The sequence below is a fragment of the Hippoglossus stenolepis genome, chromosome 17, assembly GCF_022539355.2.
Source record: "Hippoglossus stenolepis isolate QCI-W04-F060 chromosome 17, HSTE1.2, whole genome shotgun sequence".
Taxonomy (NCBI): domain Eukaryota; kingdom Metazoa; phylum Chordata; class Actinopteri; order Pleuronectiformes; family Pleuronectidae; genus Hippoglossus; species Hippoglossus stenolepis.
In genome coordinates this window covers 9,652,463-9,669,314 of record NC_061499.1, presented here as the reverse complement: position 1 = coordinate 9,669,314, position 16,852 = coordinate 9,652,463, and the positions used below count along the sequence as shown (strand labels likewise).

The 16,852-nt window shown below is 44.1% G+C and overlaps 2 protein-coding genes across 5 annotated transcripts in view; one reads left to right on the top strand and one right to left on the bottom strand.

Moving 5' to 3' along the window:
- Positions 1–9,463, top strand: part of atxn1a (ataxin 1a) — an 84,284-nt gene extending 74,821 nt beyond the window's left edge. For 3 of the 4 annotated variants that reach the window (XM_035182985.2, XM_035182984.2, XM_035182987.2), the window contains one exon: positions 2,285–8,662. In XM_035182985.2, the coding sequence (XP_035038876.1) occupies positions 2,285–2,848 (564 nt within the window). In that variant the 3' untranslated portion in view covers positions 2,849–8,662. Of the gene's footprint in view, positions 1–2,284; positions 8,663–9,123 lie in introns of those variants that run through there. The other variant, XM_035182989.2, reaches the window with a different exon arrangement.
- Positions 9,464–10,416: 953 nt separating this feature from the next.
- On the bottom strand, positions 10,417–16,852 carry gmpr (guanosine monophosphate reductase). Its single transcript, XM_035182991.2, has 9 exons — positions 16,309–16,852; positions 13,769–13,888; positions 13,033–13,116; positions 12,779–12,952; positions 12,621–12,702; positions 12,046–12,152; positions 11,612–11,654; positions 11,350–11,509; positions 10,417–11,228 (listed from the first exon to the last, which is right to left on the bottom strand). Exons 1-9 carry the CDS (start codon positions 16,393–16,395, stop codon positions 11,048–11,050), a joined length of 1,038 nt encoding a protein of 345 aa, XP_035038882.1. The 5' UTR covers positions 16,396–16,852; the 3' UTR covers positions 10,417–11,047.

The window sequence follows — 16,852 nt, the reverse complement described above, 5'->3', positions numbered from 1 at the left end:
AACACTCTAAGAGCTGACTAACTCTCAAAGATTCACGATACACAGACTGGGAAACACTAGCCTAGTTATATGGAGACAATATACGCCCATAATGCAACATTCTTGTTACATGGACGCTCTTAGAGGGAATGTTTGAACAGGTAATTGTCTCATGCTTAAAATATAAGATTTTCAAACCTGATTTCCAGAGGAAAAAAATACATTATTTTTGTTTTTATACTATGTTTTATCTACAGTTTAAACAATCAAGATGTATTGTGTTAACTACTTTGAATTACGTTATTTTATTTTTATTCTTTCAGAGAGCCTGGATAGCTGCATCTGACTGACTCTAGTCTTTATGCGTAGATAATTTGCTGCTAGGTATAGCTTCATATTTACATTAACCAGCTTAGTCATAAGGTCGACCTCTAACATGAGCTCTGAGTGGGATTTCATCACCGCTTGTGTTATTAATGTTGAATGAGAAGAGATGAGATGCTTCCATATTAATGACTCCATTATTTTCAATCTCACGGGACTCCGCTACCCGCTCTGTAATTAAGTTCAATTTAATAGTAAGAGAGTCACGTAAGAAACATGCTCTGATATTGAGATGTTCCAGAAGTTCAAAGAATTATGTGTCGAAACTAGCCACAGCCGGGCCTTACTAGCCACAGCTCAATTACTACAGGTCAGTTTCAGAAAGGTGGAACCAGCATTACCACTGGACAGGCAAACAGCCCACTCCAAAAAGCATGTTTACCCTGCGTGCAAGATCAGGCTTTGGTTAATCGTGTTATTTACCGGAATTTTTTTGCTTTCTGCAGCTTCTAAATGGTCTCATAGACCTGTCACTCTTTTATAACTTCAAGTAATCTCCTAGTATCTATCATTTATTTCTATGTTTTCTTTTTTCTGGTTTTCTTGCACTCACTCACACACACTCACACACACACATCCTTCTCGCTGTCTTTGAGGGTGCGCGTTAAAGCCAGTTAATCTATTTCATCTGTCCATGCACTGACTCGTCCGCCCACACAGCACATCTCTAACCATCTTTCCCGCCCCCGGCTGCTCTTTGATACTGTACCCCACAAAAGCTGACCATCTTTCAAAGACTTATCCTTCTCTCTTGTGCTCCCTCTGTGGCTTCTCGTACTGTTTTCTTTTTCTTTTCCCAAGAGGTGGTAGCAGCTTTGAGTCCACGCTCAGAAGACTCACTCTGAGAAGTCAAAAATTATATAACACAGGAGGGAAAATGTTGCCTGGCATTTGCTTAGAGAGTGTTTGATGCTTCGAAAACTTGAATCGTTCTTGACATTGTTTTCTTTTCGCACTCACTTCCCTCGCTCCTCTCCTTGTTCAACCCACCATCCCTTTGTAAACTTGCCTTTCCATCTTCATCTCGGCAACTTCCTTCCACTCCCACCTTCTCATTCTTTCTACATTATTTCAGATCTTTGCTCCTTTCATAATTTTTTCCTTCTCAGGTTTATTTTCTCCCTCGCTTTACCCATTATTTCTCAAAGCACCTTTGGCTTCTCTCGGCCATCTCTTCATTTTTCCGTACATACAAATGATAGTGCAGTATCCAATGCTCTGACATTACCTTATGTTGGATTTCCTTCAAAATATCAGGCTTAATTTCTGTGTTGGTATTGTTCTTGTTATGTTGTCCCTTTGGTCGATAAGACTATCGATTGCCAAAAAGTTCTGGCTGCTATGCCAACAATGTCCAGCTGTGTCTTCCTGTAAAACTGTCTTGCTGAAATAAAGAACCGTTTCTCCTAAAATGTCTTTCATTTGGCTAAAGTAAGTAAACTAGAGTAAACTAAACTAAAGTTAACCCTGACGACATAATCCAGGAATACATTTTCAGACTTTGGAGCCACTAAAGCTATTATACAACTGTTTTAGTATTCTGGAAGAGACCCAGAAGGAGCTAACGCCCAGGCCACACTGGATGTATGAGCTTAGCATGTGCATCGCGGAACGTCATGCTTTACTTTTTCGGCGCCCATGTTATGAGTTTAGAGAGGCCCCCTCGTCTAGAGGGTCAGGTTCTTGTCTATTTTCTCCCTGTACCGCACACAATTCACAGGAACATCTATCTGCTGAATATGTCACAAATATTAATACCTGTTTAAAAGCACTCTAGCATTTCTGTTAACTGAATCCATTCATTTGTGTTAACAAGGTTTTTATTGTTATTATTGCAGGATCAAAAGATGCCTCGCATTTAGTTGAGTACATATACCTACTTTTATTCAAAGAAATAAAGTAGTCTTTCCCTCTCCTTCAGGTAAGCGTGGAGGTCTTGGTGGAGTATCCCTTCTTCGTCTTCGGCCAGGGGTGGTCTTCGTGCTGCCCGGACCGGACCACCCAGCTTCTGGAGCTGCCTTGCACCAAGCTTTCTGTGGGCGACGTTTGTATTTCACTTACCCTCAAGAACCTGAGGAACGGATCTCTGAAGAAGACTCAGCCCCTCGAGCTGGCCACCCCGGCCTGTGTCCCAGCCTCAAGCCACGGGCACCTCAAACCCCCCAGAGCTGTTTATGACACTCCGCAGATCTTTAGGCACAACGAGCGGGAGAATGGCATCAGCCAGCGGGGAAGTGGGAATGGGAGCGGAGGAGGGGGCCCTAATGTGGAAAACGGGGATGGAATGTTTGGGGAAAGATGCGCAGTTTCTAAAGGTCAGGCTGCCAGCATCCCAAAAACCGGCAGGAAGCGGAGGTGGTCTGCCCCTGAGGGTCGGAAAGTGGAGAAAACAGAAGAGGAGCCACCTTTGACCCTGCCCAAACCTTCCTTCATCCCTCACGAGGTGAAAATAAGCATCGAGGGAAGGTCGAATATTGGCAAGTGAAGGCTAACAGGACTGTTAATAACCCCTGGGATTCGGGGAAAAAAAATGATAAAAGGACTCTGCAAAGAAAAAAACATGAATGCCCACATTAATGTTTCATGTCTTGGTTTTAAAGTTTTGTTTTAGTTTTATTTTTCTCTTGAATACTGTACTGTAGAGGTAAATTTACCCTACATGGTATCACCTTACATTAAGTCCATGTAGTCTATAACACATTTATATAGGTGGATTTCCTATCACACACGCAATCAGTGCCGTTTTGGTGGTTTTCATGAGATGACTTATGGTGAGAGATTTGTGAAGTGTGCTAAATGTTGATCGGTGGCTGTGTGGCACACGGGAGCGATGCAGGAGGATTCTGCTCGGCTGCACTTTACACATTATGTCAATTTCAAATTGAATTTGTGCACAGTCAGCTTCTCGACAGTCTCTGAGCACTGCTAGTGAGGCTGCCCAGACGGAAACACGTTCCCACCATCTCCTGCCACGCTGGTGGTTTCACACTGGACCACAGGAGAGATATAACATCAGATGATCCTGAGCATGATAAATTTTAAACATTTTTCATTTGCTTAATCTGAGTGGGAGTCAGTGTGTAATTCAGACTGTGTCTCAATTCAGGGGCTGCCTCCTTCTTAGGACATGGAGGTGGTCTATGTTGCCCACGTAGACCACGAAGGAGTCTTTGTCTCTCCGGGATGGAAGGATGCATTTGTAGTAGCTGTCTAGTGACGCTGCTGTGACGCGATCGGTCTTCAAATGCAGCCTCCAAAGGAAGCGGCCCCTAAATCGAGACACAGCTACCGTGTCACCGTCATGTGCCAGACCTGATCTGTGATGTCAAGACCTGATTGACATCAAGAAGCGCCAGTGTGCCACACAACAGAGAGGGAACAACACCTACTCTGTTCAGGTTGACGACAGTGGAGTCTTTACTTTCATCTTTAGCGTTTTTGTTTTTTTCACTCAGACCCTCTTGTCTTCTATCTCTGCAGTTACTTGTTGTCACTGATTGTCAGGAACCTTAATCAGGGGTCTGTTAGTCATAGATCGAACGTGTTTGGGTTAATGTAAAAATGTGCGAGACCCTAACCTAATACAAGTGCAAACCCACCAGGTTGAACTGAGGGAAAGTTAAGAAGAAGACCTGCACACAGTCCTAATTGTGTTTTGATGAATTACTTTATATTTTTTTAAGCAGAAAAGGCTGTGTGACAGGAACCGAGAGAATCCGCATGTCAGGTCTGAGAGGGTCAGGATGTTTCAAAGCATTTAACACACCTGTCACACTCACCATACGGCCGACAGATTTTACTTGTCTCTTTATTTACACAGTACTGTATGTGTTTAGATTATTTTTGTTGTTGTTATTTAGACAAGGGTAGAAAGTAGCAAACAGCACTTTGGAAAGGTGAAGCTTTAGGAAAAGTGAAGGGGTCGTTTGGTAACGTGGGAGCGGATGTGCCATGGGATTACAAAAAGGAATGACAGGTGTTGGAGAAAATTCCAGTCAGTAGATGGTCTGAGGAAACTTGAAGGTGGAGTTAGAAATAACGATGGGTTTTTTGGAGCATGTGCGCCATTGTATTAGGAATGTGTTTTGAACGGTTGAGATTGGGCGTAAAAAGATTTAAAAAGGAAAGAGCCTTCGAAAATATCCCAATGATGTTCTGTACCAGACTGAGAGCAACGACTAGAAGCTCACGCCACAGAATTTTTGAAGGGTGTCATATATTTGTAATGTATGTGCGTATGCTAGAGTGTGCATGATGCTGGTCTGTGTCTGTCCATACACACACACACACACACACACACACACATGCGAACACAAACACAGAACATCTCTAAAACTTAATGACCTACAATAATTCTTTATTTGTTGTGAAGCAGTTGCTGATTTTGTCCCTACTGCAAAAACACTAGTGGACTGATATTGAATGGAGGCACACTGCAAACAGTACAGATGTAAAGGAAGTGTTTGTGTACATGTGTGAGTGTCTGTATGAGTATATGTATACTGTGTATAGGAAGAGGACATACTCATTTGATATATAGACAATACTAAATGTCCAGTGTTTCGACTTGGAGTCTTTTACTTAAGAGAATATTGCGATTTGCACATCAGGAGGAGGGAGTTCGGTGGAGACGTGATTTTATGTTGTTGTTTTGACGGCCCTGTCCTGAAAGGAGCCCTAGACCGTGCAACACACTGGAGGAGACGAGGGTTTTTTTTTGTTTTGTTCCTCAACAGGCACTTATCACATATTCGAGGAAAAGAGTTTCTGCATCAGTTAAGGTCAAATTACTTTGGAGTTTTTAGGTGTAACGCAGATTTGTAACACGTGCCTGCCTACTGAATTTGTTTGAAGATGAAGTGACGTAATGTGTCTCGAGGAGACTCTCGCTCTGCTGTGGACGCCGACGTGTCCAGGGTGTGGGGACGAGGGTTCAGCTGAAATGCTAAGATGTAGCAGTTACCTCAACAGATGTGCTTGCTGGGTTGACCCAACGTTCATTGCTCTGTAAGCAACTGATTGAATGTTATTACCGGCTCTTTCTTCATATGTAAAAGTTTGAGTTTTAAAGTGTAATGAGAAGTTTGTACAGCAAAGTGTAATATAAATTATGTTTTCATTAAACATTTGAGGGAAAGGAAAGTGGCAGTTTTTAAAAGTGTCATAATGGACACTTTTAAAAACTGCGGATACAGGGTCACCAATAAGTAGGGCACTGGCCCTACTTAAATCTGATTGGCCCCTGAAGTGCCCCTGTCCTGTTTTCTTTGAATAAACTAGTCATTTAATAACATTAAATATGACAGTTTAAGAATTTTACTTTCTAAACTTTTTGGAAGTAAACAATGTGCCTGAACAAGGAACAATTTTCAAAATATATTAATTGATGTGTGACTTTGCTCAAAGCTATAGAGCTAACAGTAAACAAGAAATTACTTAAATGGTTGTTGGACATAGATCCAGCCCCTCTGTGTAAATCGTGGCCCCCCTTTATGGCCCCCAATTTGTAAAAAATGCCTTGATCCACCCCTGCACATGTGGTCTTGGATTCATTAAGTTCTGATCACATGTAATGTATAAATATTTCCCTCTTGCTGCATGTGACAGTTCACTATGATCGTGCACTGCTGCCATGTTATCAAGCACAGGTTGCACACAACACTTCCTGCAGGCATATCTGTTGAGTTTCCTTCTCGGCCTCTGTATTAAGACGTGGTTCATTGGCAGTGTCATTGATTAACCTCTCAAGGAGTGGATCAGTCGTATTTTCATCCCATTGATAACACTGAGCAGGAGGCTAAGTGACTGAGGGGCAGCACTGTTCCAGGGTGATGGTGGGATCGACTCAGATGGATGAGAGATGGATGTGTAGGTGGATGAGTAAATGGGCAGATGGATGGCGATGGGGAGCGAATGAGATTTGAAAATGTTTTTTGTTTTTTTTATATTAAACAAGGTTTGTCAGATTAACACCGCCACAGTAGTGCATTTTAATTTCTTCCTTTTCCTACTGACACATCACAATCATTAGTGGTAGCAGTTGTAGTGCGCGCGTTCATGTTTTGCAATGTGTGTGTGTGTGTGTGCGAGGCCGTGTCTTTTTAAATGTACGTACTTGTCCTTTTTTTGCCTTCGTCCACCCCTCCTCCTAACGAATGAAAAAGCAAACATACAAACTCACCTGTCAACCACTCGATCCATCCAAACTTTCATAGTCGGTCAGGTAAAAACAACAAGAAGACATTTTGAGCCAAAGCCAAGTGATGCTGTCGTTGCTTTGGTTACTTAAGAAAGCAATAGTATTCAGGCATTCTCCTCATGTGTGTGTGAGTGGAACACACGCACACGCACCAATCCTTTGCAATAAACAACAATAATAACCATCAAGTATCGCAACAGAAAGTTAATACACCTGAAACCACTCATTTCAGTTTTTTCCCTCAAGTTCTTTAACGATTGCAGTTGCAACACCAGTTGCTAGTTTTTCAGGGAAGTGTCTCATATATGCAGTAACTCAACACAACCCCCAGAACCTCCACTGTCCCTGCTGCCCAGAGTCCTAAACTCTGCAGGGGATCACGCGCACCTGAAGGAACCGGTCGACATTCCGACTCGGCCCAGGCGCCGTTGCCACGACTCCCGTAGTGACCTCGTTAACCTTGTTTCAGGTACCCAGTCATAGCCAGCCAGCCTCACAAGCACGTCCTCCTGAGGCGAAGCAATCGAATAACCCTCAACAACCGATAGCTACCTGTCAGTGTGGCCTGCACTGCCTGTTTCCCCCCCCCCCACCCCGCTCATAACGTCATATTTTTGATATTCGGTCTCCTTTTCACTGCTCAGCTCATACAGGTCATTGTGTTTATACTTCAGTGGAAATGCATGCCTAACAATAGACTTTAAAGCAATCTGACGCGTCGGAGCGGGAACGTCACCTCGTAGCAACTGCTCCCGAGGGTTTGTTGTGGTTTTTAGTTTTTCGTCAAAATAATCCCGAGTTGAACCTTTCGATCCCCCCGACATGTACCACAATGTGCAATACTTACATTTTGTTGTTTTCTCCCCTTTGCTGTGCCAAGTGTATGTAGCATAGTCCTACTCCAGTGTCTCATTGTGTTAATGGCTTGTGTATTTCACTGTGTGCTGATGTGTGTGCGCGTTGCATCTGTAAAACAAATCGGGATGTTTGTGAACAGAAACTAATGGAGAGTTTGTCCGTTCTTCTATTTCCCTGTTGTCATTGCAGCCTTCCTAAATTTGAGTGGGTGAGAAACCATGTTAGTGTTTGTGTGTCTGCGCCATGTGTTGTGTGTAGTATGCGTGCTTACGTACACCTGGTGTTCAGATGTGTATGAATGTGTGTGTGTGTGTGTGTGTAACTGTGCGATCACAAACCCTGACCCTCGATGGTTCGTGGTAAGACCCACAGAAAAAAAAGAAACCTCATTGTAGTGGGGACCACTTTTTTTTTGTAAAAAAAAAGAAAAAAAGAGTAAAAAGAAAAAATTATTTAAAAAAAATAACTACCAACCAACAGAGATGCACATGTAAGTAGATGTAAAAGACTTGATAATGTTTCAGCACTTTCTAATCCTAGGATGGGCTTGGTCTAACCCCTCTGTCTCAGACCGATACCTTCCCCTAGGGGTAACATTCATTCAAAACAGACAGAGAGAATGAGAGCGGGGGGGAAAGGGGGTGAATAAGGTTGAAAAGAGAGAGAGAGAGAGAGAGAGAGATGGCTCAGTTTAAGTTTTTTGCACATCACCTTGCCGTAACCTTGTGTTTATCTGTCTGTGCTCCATCTCACTTGGCGCCCGGCGCGTTCTTGGGTCCAACGGGCCGAGGTGTTAGGTGATCCCTTGGTTCTTTTCTTTTGCTTTTGCTCATGGAATGCATCCCTTCTTTTTGTTCGGAGTCTTCTGCCCCGTGCCGACCAGGCTGTGCTGTTAATTAGTGGTTTTGTTCCCCTTTGGGGTTTTAATTTGGCGGATTTCTTCGTCAGGAGCTCGGCGCAGCTTGGTTCGGTGGCGTGGTGTGAAAACACAGCATTCAAAACTTTTGCTTTATTTTACTTTTTATTATTTTTGCATTATCCTTGGTGCAGGAGCTTTTTGTGTTTTCGGTCTCCTTGTAGCACTCACTATAATGTCAGGGGACTTAAAACTACATGTAGAGAATGTGTCATTGTTGAGTTTTTATGACAAGCTTCCTCATTGGAGGAACACTGCTAATGTCTTTTTTTTTAATTGGCTTCTTCTTGCACAACTTGACAAATAAAATGAATGTTGGTGTGTGAGCTTTTGACTTTTTCGATCAGAAAAAAAAGGCATGTGTGCTCTTTGATGTTTCTACTTTCATTTTGCGAAAAAAGGACGTGTTCTTGGCACTTTGTCGTGTTTTAAAAGTGAACAGAATTCAATCAGGATTCCTTTTTTTTTGTTTTCATTCTTTGTTTTTCTCTTTTTTTTGTATGATGTCTCGTCGATGTCCATAGCGCTGGATAACCAACTCAGGCAGAAAGAAAAAAAAACTTGTAGAGGCCCACGTAACAGTTTAGTTTCACCCCGATCAATTTACATAGTGGGCTGTTTGATATGGGTTATAAGATATGTACATTTATTACATATGATTTGATATAATTAACAAATGTCATTATTGACAGTTAACTATGAATTATTATTAATATGATATGTGTATAATGCTGGAGATGGCTCGCTCGTCTCTTCAGTGTACTGAACGTCTGCCTCTCTCTGCAAGGCAACAAACACTTCGGCGGGGGGGGACGGGCCGCACGCGACCTCTGACCCTGCCAACTGCCACGGAGGGGGTGGAGCTTATCCTTCAGCTGTGGCCTCAGTTGACTCCTCCCCCCTGTTTCTGAACACGCAGCCCCGCGGCCGGCGACCAGTCTGTTGACATGTGTCTCTGCTCACCTGTTGCACCGAGAACTGAACTGACACTTTGTGGCCCTTTGAGACGGTGGCAGAGAACATCAGCACGGACCTGCACGGACACGGTCTGGCCGCCAGGGGGCTGCAGCAGTTCCCAGCCAACTTGTTTGTACTATATTGTACTCACCAAGTCCCTGTGTCTCACCCCCTCTTTCCTCTATAGCAATGGAGAAACCCTGTTGGTGTACGTATTTGACAACTGTACAAATGCACCTCTTTGAAAAAGAAAATGAAACCTTGACATATCTGGAATAAATGAGCAATTTGTGTCTTTATTTGACTTTTAACCCTGTTTCTACATGAAAACCCTTCAAGCCACATCTGTCATTGACTGAGGATCTTTCTCCTGAATTTATTTGGCGGAACTTTAGCCCCCTCTAGTGCATATTGAGCTGCATGACACACTAACATTATTTTTTAAATTTTGTGGTGACAAAATTAAACTCCAGACTCACTTGAGTGCAGGAAAACAGCCTTGTTTAAAAAAAATCTAGAGATAACACGGGTTCTTATTGTCCTGAAAAAGGGAGTTTTTGAAGAACAGTAGCTGAATCACAGAAATGGATCTGATACTAAAGTTATATCCATAGCAAAACTCAAAAATGAATACAAATATGTGTGTTTATGTATACATATATATCTATATGCACATCAATCCAGATACCACATTTCATATGTGATGTAATTTTCTTCATGTTCTCCACAAAATATGTTTATGTTCAAACTAATGTAGTGAGATGATCATCTGCTGCTCATTTGCTTTTATTGCCTCCATTTTTTTATGTTACGGTGTTTACTTGTACCGTTGTGTTTCATGATCTTTCCCTGAAGTTCCTTTCTTATTGCACAAGAAGATCATGTCGGTTTAAATGTAGTGGAATCAATGCAGGAGGCTCAGATGTGTCTCTATAGCAGAATAAACCATCTGAAATATACTAAATGTGTGGAATAGATGCTCATCTTCAGGTTCCTCTGACTCGGCAGAATCATCCCGACACAAGCATAGAGACATAAAAATACACATTAAGAAAGTTGTATGCGGTGCTGAAAATGATTTGCAGAGCTCGGAGAAGCTCCGCGTAATGATCAACACGAGAGGTGAAATCAGCAGAAGGCTCTGCATGCACTTTATTGCGACATGATTTCTCCAGTGACAATTAAAGGGCGGCGTCTCTGGGATCTTGCACACTTTGATTTAAACATTCCTTCCAACCGAACGTTCTCAGGAGACGTATCAGACTCCTGCTGCCGAGTGTGTTTACATGCAAAGTGTTAGCTCCCATTCCTGATATGCTGTTACTGTAGAAATGCTCAGGTTAAAAGAGTCTTTACAAAGATTACAGAAGTACACATGCCTCAGTGGAGGCTGTTAGAACTGAAACATGACATTTGAACATGACCCATTCAGAAATGAAATCAATGGCACATTATGTCTGTAAGCATGTAAACGCACTCGCTGTAGGTTTAAGTGATGTGATGCCTCTGGGAGAAAGTTTCGAGTCAACCTGCAGGAAAATAACATTCATGACAGCAAATATCCTGAGAGACACAGGTCAGGTCATCGTGTGTGTGTGTGTGGGTGTGGGTGTGTGTGTGTGTGTGTGTGTGTGTCTCCTCCTGAATGTTACACCACTGTCCTAATATTGCACATTTGAACTCTGCATAACACATGTACAATGCATATTACGCAGCCTCTGTATACGTGTGTGTGTGTGTGTGTCTACAATCCGCTAAGTGAACATGTGGCTTGACTGTTGTGTGACCCGGATGAAGGTGGTTCTCCTGCTCAGCTCTTTCAGCTTGGCGGCGCCCACGTAGGTGCAGGTGGAGCGCAGGCCCCCCAGCACGTCACGGATGGTGTTCTCCACGTCTCCCCTGTACGGCACCTCCACCGTCCTCCCCTCAGAAGCCCTGAAGGAGAAGGAGAAGGAGGAAGACACAGACAGAACTCAGGCCCAGAGAGTACAAGTCTTTAGTTGAATCATCAGGATGAATCAGAAACTCGCAGCATCTCCAGACACCAGTGTCTCACCTGTACTCAGCGACCCCGCCCACGTATTTCTTCATGGCCGTGTCGGAGCTCATGCCGTAGAAGAGTTTGAACTTCTTGCCGTTCTTCTCGATGACCTCCCCGTTGCACTGGTCGTGGCCTGCGAGCATTCCCCCCATCATCACAAAGTCAGCGCCGGCACCTGAGGAGCGGAGGCAGAGCGGACGTGGTGCTGGTTAGATTCTGTAGATCATAACTGTGAATCTGTGACATGAGTGGAAACAACAAAAACTATAAGTCTCACCAAAGGCCTTGGCGACGTCACCGGGGCAACTGCAGCCTCCATCCTGAACAAACACAAATCAGTCACATGGGCTCAACCAATCAGATTGAGGAAGCCCTCTAGTGGCTGCATCATAGTATTGTAATTATCTCCATGAGACACTACTGACAAACTCCTGTTGCATTGACCTGCACAACGCCCTTAAAATAAGTACAGATCACTTACTGTGATTTCAATAGATAAACTTATTACCTTAAAAGCTAAAATGACTGAGGCTCTTATATTGATCTACGTTATGGATCAGGTTAATATTTGTTAATTATTACACTATCTTTACCTGACTTGACCATATTTGATATTTTTGACAGATGACTGATGCCCACCAGCAGAATAAGAAGCTTTAAGTACAGTATACTTATTACATACTCTACAATAATACTTTGTTTTGTTCTTACAGAGATGATGTGTCCTTTCAGTCCATGGGCTGAGTCTGCAGACTCTATGACAGCACTGAGTTGTGGGTAACCCACTCCGGTCTTGATCCTCGTCGTGCACACAGAACCTGCAACACACACACACTGGAAAAGTCAATCTTCAGACCACTATCTGTAATAATAATATGTACTCTACGTACAGCCCCTCGTAATCAAACCAATGCTCTTGTCTCTCTGTAGCAACCTGAGAGCTGTACCTCTAACCCTGAGAGTGGAGCATGGAGTCAGTGACTCTATAATGCATAGATATGCTACATGTGCATTAAGAGGCACCTGGAGGCTATAAATTAAAAAGAGAAAACACCAGGAGGAGCAGCACGAAGGAAGGAGGTTACCGGTTTGAATCCCAGTTTGGCCGGGGTCTTTCTGTGTGGAGTTTGCATGTTGTCCCAGTGTCTACATGGGTTTTCTCCGGCTTCCTCCCAGATTGGGGTCAGGTTCTTTGGAGACTCTTAATTGACCGTAGGTGTGTGTGTGTGTGTGTGTGTGTATTTCTGTGTCGACACACTCCTCAGACTATGATCAGATGCACCCACCTGGCCCGATGCCCACTTTGATGATGTCAGCCCCGGAGAGGATGAGCTCCTCCACCATCTCCCCTGTTACCACGTTACCGGCCTGCAGAGGCACAGAGGACGTTACAGTTCAGCACGCAACTCTAACCAGCCACCACAACCGCCGGCCTCTCTCTTACCATGATGGTGTGTTTGGGGAACTTCCCTCTGACCGTCTTCACAAACTCCACAAAGTACTCGGAGTAGCCGTTGGCCACGTCCAGACAGATGTACTTGAGGGTGGGGACGGCTTCCAAGATGGCACACAGCTTCTCCAGGTCTGCGTTGCTGCTGCCGGAGCTGGCAGCTAAATGCTTTGGGGAAGAGTGAAAAGAGATGCGTATAAATAAGATGTGCACCATCCTGTTCCTGTAGATACATGGATGACTCTTACCTCCATGCATTCTGAATGAGTAGCAGCAAAGTTCTTCCATTCTTCTACGGAGTAGTGTTTGTGAATGACTGTGAAGAGGGTGTGCTACAGAGAGACAGACAATATCAAATATTAAATACAGTAGAAATCATCCTGTAACTATTTGTGATATTTCCTCTTATAAAAAGTCACCATGGTTTGTTAACTCAGCCTAGGAGGAAGAACCCATTAATCTTTGGTGTGGATCTGGATAAAGGGAAGATCCAGGATCCCTATCATTTTTGTGAATTTCTAAAGCAATAATAAACATATTTAGGGGACTGATATCTATGGGTGTGTGTCATATGGTGCAGCTGAATTCTAAGGGACTGCTGGGCCTTGGCGGAGGTATATACTCTCTGATGAGGGCCATTCTAGTTTCAAACTATTCCAACATGCCCAGGAAGAATTGTTTATGGCTCCATGTTCAAAAATAAGAAGTAACTTATTCACTTCATGACGTATGAAATAAAGATTACACACTTTCATCTCCTCTGTCAACCAGCGATGCTACAACGGAGAACAAGCATCATCCCACAAGTGAGCAGATGTTTTACTGCTGCTCGGACGAGGTTTCTAATTCATGTATTTCCCCCCAAGGGCCCCGGCAGCATCCTGGTTTCTGCTTTGTGTGGAAGGGGACACGCTGACAAATGCACAAAAAACAACAACAACACAATGATGCTGTTGTTTATTTTATTTCTACCCATTCACTCACTTTGCTGAGGACCTGCGCCATCTCAAATGTCCCTGTGGTGTCCATGTTGGCGGCGATGATGGGGATGCCGGTGTACGTCTGTTTGGAGTTGCGGAATGTGAAGGTCCTCTGAAGGTCCACCTGCAGGCAAAGAGAATTAAAACAAATGTTTTTATGAACCTTTACTTCCTGCGCTTATGATTTATTCCCTTTTTTCAATGTGACTGATTCTTTCTCTTGCTGACTCAGGGACGCTGCAGATTTTCTTAGAAGAGGGGGACCAGCTCAAGTGACTCATGTCCTGACCCTGCTTTGTCATAATGGGGGACGCACTGAATCATTTAGACCCAGTGCTTGGCTCGGCCTGTGTCGCTGCCTGTAACGTGAAACAAGCAGAGCTCACTGTGTCACACTGGCTGCTCCTTTTTACAGGGAAAGTATGCGTCTGTAGCCGTGATGCAAATCATAGCTACGAGTCCTGCCTCTGTGAATAAATATTATCCCAATGAGTTTAAATGACAGGACTGTTTGCTGCAGTTTGCAGATGTTACAACTTTTGTGCAACTCATAAAGAAGAAATATAGATTCACACAATCTTCTTCTAACAAATTGAATCAGTCAGTACGATGACCTTCTAACAGTTCTCGACTTTTCTACTCACTGATAAACAAGTAAATGATATTAGGAGAGAACATGGTGTATTGAAATGATGTGAGAATCACTATTTCAAGTTATTATACCAAACTGGAAACACATATTAGCTCCAGGGAAAGTGAAAAGGTGCTTAAAACTATTGTCACATGTTCAACAGTTAAATCCAACAGTTTTTGGGGGTGCTGGGTGTTTTTGTTGAATAGACATGAGCCATTTTATGTGCAAAACTCTTTCATCTGTTGAAATAGTCTAAACGTTTAAAAGCACAGTTCCCAGATAGCAGACAGGCAACGATCCAGCACTGTGAGCCTCAAGTGGTCCAAACATCCCAAAAGAAAAGTGGCCCATGCGGAAAATTCATGCGCTATGTGGGGCCGGATGACAGGGGGCGAATCTGGGCCAAAACAACAGTCAAGAACCACAGTCAAAACGAGGCTACAATGATAAGAGAGGGAGGAAAGTGTTGAAAGAAGAATGGGAGGGAGGAGCGTCCGGGCCACGCTCATCCATCTTCTTGATGCAGAGAATCAATGCAGGGCCTCTTCTCTCACAGGCGGCTGACTCAGCAGGATTTTTACCAGTCATGTGACATGTGATTCAGATTGAAACAGATGCCAAAGGACATTCATCAGGTGTCAGACCTGCGCAGGTCATCCATTAAAAAAAAGAAGCATGCAAAATGAGTTCTATCATTTGCTTTGTAATTTGCATCAGACGTGTAATCATCTGCAGAAAAACGTGTCGGTGCATCAGTGTGTGACAACAGCTCTGTGTTTGTGGTCTTGATGCACTTTATCGTCCGTGATGTTCCGACACCCGTCTCCTCTCCTATAAACAACTTTGTCACTGTCGGCTGTGTGAGCTCAGAGTCGACAGGAGGATTTCTGCTCCTGTTAAACGCTGCAATAATTCAAACAGCAGCAGTCACAGTGTCGACAGAAGCTTTCAGAGTCATTTCATTTGGCTGCAGCACCGACATGCTGCAATGAGCTCAGGCGTCTATATGAGATTTCAGCCATTTTTCTTTGGATGCACCGTATGAGTTGGAGAGGATGAGCTGAGATATATAGAGTTGGTATTTACTCTACATCCTGGAGTACCTGCTGTTCTCTGAGCTGTGGTCTGTGCCAGTTATCCCTGATATCAGAGTTGTGTATGGAATGTGCTCTGACTGATAGTACCACACACGCTACTATTTTTAAACACGTCTTCTCAGAAGCGCCCCACGTCTCATGTTACGTGCCAACTCTCAGGAGCAGGCTCCCACCTTCCACCCGGGATCTAGTGATCTGGTGATCTGGTGAACTTGGGTCGGCACCAAGCTCCTGATTGAGTGACACATATCTAAGTTCGAGGAAGCGAATGAGCAGAGGATTGTTTTTGTCCCTGAATCATTGGGTGTCAGACACAGCGAGGCCTCTTCAACCAGCCTCAAATGTTAATAACTGAGAGAAATCAAGTGTTTTCTGGTCAAATCTTCCTTTTCACCTCTGCTCTTCCACTTTTTCTTTTGTCGTTTTACTTTCTTCGCAGTCACTTATTGCTCTGACACGACTCGTGTTGTTTTCTGTCCTTTGAGAAGGTCACCTCACTGTTACATTCAGGCTGTAGGCTTTTAGAACATGGTGCACACATGCTGGCTTTCGTACAAGACAATGACGAGATATTAAATTACACTGAGTCACTCAGACACCACTTCATCAATGATTATATGAGAGTAGCGAACGGGGTTAGAAGGCCCCAGAATGCTGCCTCATCCATTTATAAACAGTCAACACATCTCTATTACATCACCCATCATAGAAACTGTGCTTCCTGAGAACAGCTTCCCCATGAGAAGTGTCCTGATCTCCAGTTTGATGAAGCTGTAACACTTGATAACATTATGAGAGTATAACTGCACCGACCTCTGAGCGGCTCTTCAGGCTGCTCCTCTTGGGTCTGAACAGGACATCCTTGAAGTCCAGCTTGAGGTCTGCGTCCACTCGAGGCATCTTGGATGCCCAGAACACTGATGACCACGATGAGGAGGATGAGGAGGAGGAGGAGGAGGATGAGGAGACTCCCCTGAGAAGAAGAACAGCAGCAGCAGCAGCAGCAGCAGCAGTGGTGGAAGTCGCCGGTCCTAAGCACAAGCCACCAAACCCGAACCTCCAGACGGCCAGCGTATTTATAGCAAAAGGGGGCCCAGCCCAGCCCCGGCCCCCATGGCTTTATTTGGGCCTGGACTCCTCTCTCTCTCTCTCTCTCTCTCCCTCTTTCTCCCTCTGTCTCTCCGTCCCCCCTCGCTCTCTGTCTCCCTCCACTCCTCCAGCCTTCTCTCTCTCCCCCCTCTCCTTCAGCAGAGTGGCAGGAGCAGCAGTGGCCAAGCTGGAAGGCACAGTCCCAGCCAGGCTGCCGCATACACACACACACACACACACACACACATTCTCCCTCTCTCTCTCATTC

Bases quoted from the DNA above. Each gene is read 5' to 3' on its own strand.
- gmpr (XM_035182991.2), bottom strand. From the start codon at position 16,395: ATGCCTCGAGTGGACGCAGACCTCAAGCTGGACTTCAAGGATGTCCTG. The intron at 13,117-13,768 runs GTGAGTGAATGG...GTCTCTCTGTAG, and splicing joins TGGCGCAGGTCCTCAGCAAA to CACACCCTCTTCACAGTCAT. The intron at 12,153-12,620 runs GTGGGTGCATCT...TGTGTGTTGCAG, and splicing joins CAAAGTGGGCATCGGGCCAG to GTTCTGTGTGCACGACGAGG.